Here is a 9,652-nt window from a genome sequence, read left to right as displayed (position 1 = left end):
AGCTGTCCGTGGAGGAAGACAACACTTTCTCCTAGTCATCCCAAGAACTGGAAGAGAATAGGAAAGGGATTACTACAATTCTCACCTGTGATGCTCATTGACCACTCTGCCCACGGACTACATGCAGCTCCCTGATTCCAGGGAGTGGGCCCCCCCGGCCCCCCGTTTTGGAATACACACCTTGCTGCCTTCCTCTCCCATCCATCAGAGCAGCACATTCTGACCAGCCAGCCGCGGGCCAGCCTGGATCTGGACAGGAGACTGGGAACCTGTGTCATGTGAGCTCCTGGAGACAAGGGCACTCAGGGGTCCTGGCCTGGCCTACCACATACCTAGGACTGCTTTGGAACCCTGACACGCAGCTGACAGGATCTGAGGCTGCGGGCTGGAAGGGAGGCTAGGGAGTTGATTTCCAAGCAGTCTACAAGACGAGTGTGGTTTCTGTAGTGATCCTAAGCTATTAGTTAATATTTAAAAAAGAGAGACAAATACAAAATTGCAGAACGATGATTTTATTAGCCTCTAGATAAGCATCGATTAATCAGAAAAAGTTACTGTCTTGCTGCGATGCGGATGGCAAATGGAATTCCACTCAACAGCTCAGAGGCAACATCCCTAGGCCTCCGTCTCTTCCTGCTGCTACCTCGGTTCTTCCAAGTCCGGGTAAGGCCACCCACCTCTCCTTCTCGCTTTACCTTTGCCGCCCGGACCCCTCAAGCGCTGGGTCGACTGGGAGCGCTCCCGGGGGCCGGCGTGGGGCGGGCCGGAGCTCAGGGCTTGGCCGCCAGCGGGGCCCGCCGCGTCTGCTCCACCTGAGCCGGACCCGCCCCCCGCGCTCCGGGCCGCGCACCGAGCCGCGCGGGCACCTGGCGGGCACCTGGCGGGCGCGGCGACCACAGCCCGGGGGAGGAGACGCGGCGCGGCGCGGGCGTGGTGGCACGGCGCTCGGCGCTCCCGAGCCGCAGCCCAACTTTTTTTTCCCCGAGAATTCGCACGTTTTGGGGGCCGGAGGAGCGGGGCGAGGCGTGGGGGGCGGAGATCGGAGTTCCTGGAAGCAGCCTTAGCAGCAGCTGTCCCACAACATGGCCTCCTCCACCTCCTCCTCTTTCGCGGGCGCCGAGAGCATTCCTCCTGCGCAGGTGAGCGCCGCGCCGTCCACCCCTACCTGTGGCTTGTTTTCCCGCAGAGTCGCCGGGGATCTGGCCTCCAGGAGGCCCGGATCAGTAGTCCCGGGGGGCTTTGGGAGCACAGGCTCGCTGTCCCGGAGTCCTGCCTCTCTCAGGGTGTCGGGGGCGCCGGCTCAGGGGAGTCGGGAAGCGGTGGGGCGGACACACATTCCTGCAAGCCACGGGGGTCCGGTTGCTCCTCTGAGCGCGGGGCTCGCCCGGGACTGCAGGGCGAGCTCGTGCTTTGCCTCAGCTGGGCTCATCCGAGAGGGAAGCAGGCAGGGCCCAGGGGCTTGGAACTTTGGCTTCGAAACTTCTGTGGAGAAAACGAAAAGCGGAGCCTAGGGCTCGGACGCCCTCCCTCTGCCTCCCGGCCTCGGGCTTCCCGGTCCCTGGGTAGCCCTGGCGACTCCGAGCCGGGGGCTGAATCTCTCCTGGGGACACAGCCGGAGTCGTCTGCACCTTGAGCGGGGAGCAAACTGACCTGGTTCTCAAAGTTACTTACAGAATTGGCATTTTTGTCTTTTTTTTTGTGGGGGAGGGAGGGAAGGTGAGTCGGGACGCCTTATTTTAACTCTGTGAAAATACAAGACACTCTTTAAAGTCGGGGACACAAAAGTGGAGGGTGGCGCAGGTGCTGTGGCTGTGGCGGGGCCGGCTTGGGCTGGACTTGCTCCTGCAAAGCCCTCTGAAGGCATGCAGGGAAGACACAGCGGGTGAAACCCGCGGACTCCACGGAGCAAGCCCAGCGCCGTGCTTCCGCCCCGCAGCCTTCCGCAGATGGCCAGTTTTGATCCCGGGGGCGTTTAATAGTAACTTGGGAGCAGCTGGACGCGTGTGTGAGACGGGAGAGTCCGTTCACACGGCTCCCTTGTATTTGCTTGCGCAGAGAATGCCTGAGGCCGAGTGTCTCGGAGGGGGTGGGGCTGGCACGGGAGGAGGGACACTCATCTTGGGGACCTTTGGGGACTTCGTTCTTCAGTGCCTAATTAAAACATTTTTTGAAAAGTCCCCTTTAAAAAATCCTTGAAAAACAATGGTTTCCGTAGTTTTATGTTTATGTAGGACTGACCTTGATAAACAAATCCCTTAGCCCATGTCACCGCTTTTCTTTTTTCTAAAATTCATCCAGGTACCCAAGTCTGTCATGACAGAATCCTTTTTTTTAAGTTGGGGCTTAATTTTGAGTTTAGATTTTTGCTTGTTTGAGAATGATCGTGGCGTGTCTGGTTTTGAAAGAGGTCACTTCCTCCTGAAGTGACCCTCCTAGGGTGATGCCAGATCTTAGTCCGCAGGTAGGCCCTAATGGGAAGTCAAGAGGGAGGTATGTCAGGGTGCGTGCCACTGCTGCTTGGGCAGTTTAAGCCTCCTCCGAATGTGCTGAGCTGCGCCCAAAACCGTGCATCCTCAAGGAAGCACGTTTTTCTATACTGAGAGTGGCTGTAAAGTTGAAGCAGTGAGCTGTAACAAGGCAGCCCTTTGAAGAGCTGCAATCCAGCGCCCGTTTTCCTCTCCGAGTACTCCAGTCAGTGAATAAGTGAGCTGTGAATTTTGCCCTCTGCTTGGCCTGTTATTTATGATGCTTCTCGTGTTCTGTGAGGGCATAGGTAAATAACCGTTTTGTAATCTGCACAGTGGTGTGTTGGATTCCGGGACGGAGAATGTGGCTCAGCGGGCCTCGCCGTACAGACCAGGGGTATGTTTTGGAATCCAAGGAAACACTGTTGATTCAGAACCGTTGGTGTTTGTGTCGTGGTACCACGAGTACCCTGATTTTCTTTTCTCCCATGCTATCTTTGTTTTCCTTTCCTTTTATGGCCTCCAAGGGTTTATAGAGCAAGTGATTAATTTTACAATCGTACTTTGATAACTGAAAAGAATATAATTGTTCTGAATTCTCCATGGTTTTTCCCCAGCTGGAACTTTAATAAGTTGCTTTATTTAACTGTCCTTTTTTTCCCCTCTGAGCACAAAATGTTTGTATTTTTGTAGAATATGTTATTGTAAATATAGGAAATATGTATCATCCAAGTTGAGGATAGTGTGAAATTTTTTCTTAGTAAATATCTGAAATTGATAGACTTGACTAACACTTTTCCACAGTGATGATTCTGAGTTAGAATGCTTACTACATTTTAATTCAAATGCTGAGGCTTGCTACGACTTCCCCAAACTTACATTATTGAAGTTTGCCCTTTGGAAACTATCAGGGTTGCTAACAAACCAATCAAATCTAAAGTAACCTTTCCTTGTCCATATTGACCGGGCTGTGGGTCACCTGGCTCTGCCTTGTTTCCTGAAGATGTGACTGCCAGTGAAATGTTGGAACAATAGGGCCATTTCATCACAACTTTTTCATCTTAACCAGTGTCGACATGTGAACACAAATTAACCATTTAAAATTGTCTTCTGTCCATGTTATAGCTTTTTTATAAGATTTTTTTTTATATTTAGTAAGTTATTTGAAAGGCAGTCTGAGACGGTGATTGATTTTATATCTGCTAGTTCAACCTAGAAATGGCTACAGTTCAACCTACAAATGATTACAAAAGTCAGGACCGGGGAAGGAACTCCATCTGGGTCTCCCATGTGGGTGTTAGGGACCCAAGTAATTGGGCCATCTTCTTGTTCCCACCCAACCACTTAAACAGGGAGCTGGATCAGCAGTTGGAACTCAAACTGATGCTCACGTGGGATGCTGGCATCTCAGGCAGTACCCAGGCTGTGTCACAGCGCAGGCCCACAGTAGTAATTTTTACAGTAATTCAGTATTGTCCACGTTATACTAGACATTTTTCAGATACCGACAGCCTAGCTATTAGTTGTAGACTGGAAGACCTTCTAGATCTTTTTGATCTACCAGGTGTGTTTGAAAACTGTTTCTCTTTTTATCTGCTTGAACTTTAAAAGGTGGAAATATCTACAAAATCTATACTCATGGCTGAAATATAACTGGTCATTTGCCTAAGCATGTATAACAGTAGGGAAATTTCATCTTTTGATGGGTTTGTCTGTTCAAAAGGACATGGGTTTTTTTCCAGCAACCACTTAGGTTCATAGTTGATCATGCAAGTGAGACCATTGTCATCAAAATAGAACTTATTTGTTGTGTAAGTCTTCTTATGAAAACGTCCTCTATGGATGGACTATCTTATGATGGACAACAAGAAAGCAGTCGCAGTTATGTTCTCACTGCTGAGTAGATGGTAGACTTTTTCCCGCTCTAAACTATCCCTAGTGTTTGATACTGTATATTACCAACCAGAAATTTAAATGGGTCTGGTGTTTGTTGTTAGAGCTTGACTGAAATGAAATAAATTGTTAGGCTGTCTCCATGACAAGATGCCACTTCCTGCCCTTTGCAGATGACTGGAGAGGGGAACAAATGCTAGAGAGGTGGCCCTAATGTAGATTTAGCACTGGCCTGGTCAGGGAAGGAGTCTGCCCCGAGTGAATCCGAGTGCCTGTCTAGAATCATTCTGCCTTGCTGAAATCTCTGTTGTTGAGCTACAAAGGCTGTTTTGCAGAGTTGCAGTGATTCGTTAGTAGCTATTTTCCCCTCTTGCATCTGGCTGCAGCTTTTTTTGTTGTTGTTGCCTGTTTTTGCCCTCTGCAGCTTCCCTGGGGGGGGCACCAGGTTTGGTGCTAAGGAGCTGCCAAGCACTTGTGTGCCTTCGGATTCCCTCTTTTCCAAGTTGTGACCTTTTCAATGGAATCTGGCAGAAAGCAGCTCTGTGACTGCAGCTTTGTCCTTTAGCATCAAACACAGAACGAAACACATACCAAGTCTGCAATTAATGTTTGCTGAGTGAAGGGTCAAACACATGATGACGAGCACCTGACACTCAGATTCAGGAACAGCTTTGAGCTCCTGTCCTGTAACACACATGTTTAGGTGTGCGCTACGCTACTCTCAAGGAGTGCATAAAGCAGTTTGGACAGAGAAAGCATGTGCGTCTTGCAGACATGCTTGCATTGCCTCCCAGTAATAGCAGCCATGCTTTTTTGGGCTTCTCAAACTAGCTTCTGTAAGCTTCACAGTAAACTTGGGGGTACATATGAGAGAGAACTTTAAGGTTTCTGGGCAATGGAATTGGAAGATAAGTTTATTTTGATGCAAAATACCCTTGAAAATCATGCATGTGAGGAAACTTCAGAGTTTAGTAGGCATTGTATATTCTGAAACAACTATTCACTCTATAAAAATACCTTGTACCAAAAGCACTTACTTTACATTTCATTTTCTATGAACATTTTAAAAAATTGACAGGTACACACACACACACACACACACACAGAAAGAGAGAGAGAGAGGGAGAGAGAGAGAGAGAGAGATGCTCCTGTTTACTGGTTATTCCCAAATGCTTGCAGAGCTCCCCACTGAAGCTGAGAACTGGGAACTCAGTATAGGTGTCCCTTGTTGATGGCAGCAACCCAATTATCTGTGCCACAATCACTGCTTTCCAGGGTTGGCATCAGCAGGGATCTGGAATCAACAGCTGCAGCCAGCTACCAAACCCAGGAACTCCACCGTGGGATATGGTTGTCCTAATTGGTGCCTTAACTGCTAGACTTAATGTCCACTGCGCCACCCCCACTGAACTTCTTAAGGTACTCTTGCACTATTAACCCACCTGACTTAATAGATGAAAAACAACTTCTGGAAGGTAATGAATGTGGAGGTTTGTAAGGTTGAAACTGGGTTGGAACCCGTGTTTTGAGTGATGGAGACAGCAGTGATGGTAAAACCTGGAGTCAAGGGATGCTGTCTCCATTTTCCAGCTAATCAGCCCTGTAACCTCAGAATCTCATCACCTCTTGAATTTCACTTGCTCCACTGGAGAAAGGAGAGAGTTGGAATAAACTAACGTTCATTCCAGCTGTGATCATTTATACTTTATATGTTTTAAATGCTAAGAAAATAATAAGACATTTTTTCCTAAGCAGCTTTCTCCACCAGCCCCCGCCTCAATTCTGGCATTCCTGATATTAGGGTTATTTTCCAAATGTTGGGGACTTCTCAGCTTACAATACTAATTTTTTTTAAAGATTTGTTTGTTTGTTTATTTTTATGGGAAAGTCAGATTATACAGAGAGGAGGAGAGACAGGAAGATCTTTCATTCGTCCAATGGTTTACTCCCCAAATGACCTCCATGGCTGGAGCTGAGTCAGTCTGAAGCCAGGAGCCAGGAACTTCTTCAGGGTCTCCCACGTGGGTGCAGGGTCCCAAGGCTTTGGGCCGTCCTCGACTGTTTTTCCAGGCCACAAGCAGAGAGCTAGATGGGAGTGGGGCCACTAGGATTAGAACCGACGTCCATATGGGATCCTGGCACATGCAGAGAGAGGACTTTAACCTCTATATCATCACACTGGGCCCTATAATACCAATTTTTAAAACATAATTTTCTTTTTCCTGAAAATCTGATATTGAAGTCATTGTGTTTTTTATAATTGAATGACATCTTAAGAACACAAGAATTTTGTCAATTACAAGGAGAAGTGGTAAGAATACATCTCAGTATGTTTGGCCTGATAACCAAATTTGTTAAGGAAAGGGAATTTGCATGGGATATACCATATTGGGATATTTCATATGATAGATGGACAGCAGTTGTGTACCTGTGTGGTCTCTGGGTCTTTGATGCTGAGCTTACTGCTCTCTCTACTTCATGCCTGCCTGCCTCGCTTAGTCCCTCCTTCCTGCTTTTCATTTGAGATAGTCTCAGTGGTTCAAGGAGGAGAGAGCAGAGGAAATAATCCTGATTTGTTGTATTTGCCTATTTCTGTGGTGTAAATATTCATTCTTTCACCGTGGCTGCTATTAAGTTACGCACGGGAAGTGAAGATGGAGCTGGAAAGTAAAAGCCCGACTCTGCAAGCCAAGCAGAGTACTCAGCAGTGGAACACACATTATCTGTATATCTTTTAAAGCTGTATTGTTAGTATTTGACACCAACAGATCTGATACACATGATGAAGTACAGTTAAATCAATCAACGAATAGATGAAAGTTGTTTTATGTCCTATGCATATTTGCTGCAAGATTTTAATGTTTTCATATTAGCAGAATACTAGACATAATCATTTGTAACTATTGATTAAATAAATGTATAGATGAGCAAGCAGCAAAGGAAAAGTATTTTCTGCATTTTGCTTCAATTTCCCTGAATGTTTAGGTTTTCAGGAGAAAGTTTCACTTCCCAGTCTTTAGGTACAATCACTTGGCTCTGGCTCTCTTCATTTGTGGAGAGGAGACAGGGCAGTCGCGTGCAAATATTAGAAGAACAAAAATAGCAGCAGTAATTCTTTTACATTGGTAGCAACCGTTTCTATTTTCAAAAGTACCTTCACATAATTCATGTAAATTTGTGTTTTGCCACAATCATGTCAGATAATCAAGATTGTTGGTTTCATTTTCTTGAAAAAAACAGTTCAGGGATAGAAATGTCCATAGTCCATAATCTTTTTTTTAAGGATTCACTTATTTTTATTAGAAAGACAGGTCAGATTTACAGAGAGAAGGAGAGACAGAGAGAAAGATCTTCCATTTGGTGGTTCACTACTCAAGTGGCTGCAGTGGCTTGCTGAACTGATCGGAAGCCAGGAGCCAGGGTCTCCCACATGGTGCAGGGTCCTAAGGCTTTGGGCCATCCTCTACTCCTTTCCCAGGCCACAGGCAGGGAGTCGGATGGGAAGCTGCTCAACTGGGACATGAACTATTTGGGATCCTGGTGCTTGCAAGGTGAAGATTTAGTCATTGAACCATTGAACTGGGCCCTAGTCTTTACAGAACTAATAAGAGGCAAAGCCAAGTGGGAGAAAGAAGAAATCAAAGCCTTGTGTATTTCTGATAAAAGTATTGTCTGGGCAGTTCTTCTTGAGACCAATATGGTTTTATTTTAAGCACATTGACTAGTTATCTTATGGTCCAACAATTTTATTCCTATTGGTGGATTTAGGAATGTGTTCTACAGGTTCCCAAAAGGATGTGTCCAGGCTCATTCACGGCTGTTACTAGCCATGCAGCAGGATGGGAGGTACCTGGGAGGGAGGGGGAACATGATTAGCCCACCTGATGGAGTTGTCTGCTGTGGAAGCATTTGTTAGATATGAAGAGCACGCATGGACCTTCAGAGGACAGTGATTGGTGCAAGAAGCAGAGTGTGAGGTACAGACATGCTAAATCACTTATGGCAGTCCTTCTTACACTAGCACATTTTGTGAGAATATTTGATGAAGATATACTTGAAACCCCCTTGAATGGCTGAAGGTACTGATAATGTGACATGAATTAGAAAGTTATTCAATCCACGTGAAGTCAAGAATGAAACCAAGCAATACGTGCCGATTTGGCATAGTAAGAGTATCTTTAATATATTGATCCACTCTGTTCCATTAGCTTTAACCCAAGAGGCCATCACATTCTGATTTTATGGAATGGATGTTCCAAGCGACATGAAATTTGAATTGTTTTATAAAATGTTAAGTGAAATGCCTCATGGAGTGTGTCTTTTACAAATGTTCACAATATGGTACACGTGGCTTGGCAGTATCTAAAAAACTAAGGCCTTTGTTAACTTTACATTTTGAACAATAGACACTGATGTGCCAGGTAGTACTGCCAACGTTACAGAATGGGAGTGAAACATATGAACTATTTAAGCTCTAAAATGACACTAAAAATAACCCTGTCATTCTTCATAGAAGCTCTAAAGTTGTATCTAAAATTGATGTCCATGCATGTGTTATTCCTTAAGGATTTGGATTTATGATTTTTGGGGGGGCATATATACCAATTTCTACTGTAATGCCTGTGCTTTTCAGTTAGACTTTATTTTTATTTGAAAGGCAAATTTACAGAGAAGGAGAGACATAGAGAGGGAGATCTATGTGTTGGTTCACTCCGTAAATAGCCACAGAACTGGAGTGGTGCTAGCCTTAAGCCAGTAACCTAGAGTTTCTTCCATGTCTTCTGTGTGGGTGCAGGGCCCAAGGACTTGGACCACCTTTTTTTGCTTTCTCAGGCGCATTAGCAGGGAACTGGACTGAAAGTAGAGCTGCCTGGACTAGAACTGGTGTCCATAGGAGATGCATGCTTTGTAGGTGGAGGCTTAACCTATTGTGCCACAGTGCTGGCCCCTATAATAATGGTTTTATAAATTAAGTTTGAAATAGATTATTAGGCAGGAAGGAAGGAGGTTAAAATAATACACATCGTTTCATCTATTTTAAAACTGGAGGTTAAAACTTGGAAACTAGTGGGCAGAACTGCCTTTCTTTGGAGACTCCTGGACAACTTATTTCTTTCCCTTTTCCAGTTTCTTGGTTCTTACCTCCAACTTCTATGACCTCTGTTCCTGCCATTGTGTCAGGTTTTCAACTTTTCTTTTCTACTCACCATGTGTAATCCTTCTAAAATGAAAGTCATAATAAAAAAAAAAGCATCTGGTTAAAAACTAGTTAAAAACTATTAGCCTTCAAAAGT

General features: G+C 45.7%; 1 protein-coding gene across 5 annotated transcripts in view; it reads left to right on the top strand.

Moving 5' to 3' along the window:
- Positions 1-946: 946 nt before the first annotated feature.
- Positions 947-9,652, top strand: part of ANK3 (ankyrin 3) — a 617,522-nt gene continuing 608,816 nt past the window's right edge. For 2 of the 5 annotated variants that reach the window (XM_058671969.1, XM_058671968.1), the window contains exon 1: positions 968-1,139. In XM_058671969.1, the coding sequence (XP_058527952.1) occupies positions 1,083-1,139 (57 nt within the window). In that variant the 5' untranslated portion in view covers positions 968-1,082. Of the gene's footprint in view, positions 1,140-9,652 lie in introns of all 5 variants that reach the window. The other 3 variants (XM_058671967.1, XM_058671971.1, XM_058671970.1) reach the window with 3 other exon arrangements.

Source organism: Ochotona princeps, chromosome 13 (genome assembly GCF_030435755.1).
Source record: "Ochotona princeps isolate mOchPri1 chromosome 13, mOchPri1.hap1, whole genome shotgun sequence".
NCBI classification, from domain to species: domain Eukaryota; kingdom Metazoa; phylum Chordata; class Mammalia; order Lagomorpha; family Ochotonidae; genus Ochotona; species Ochotona princeps.
This window is presented reverse-complemented; position numbering and strand designations above follow the sequence as displayed.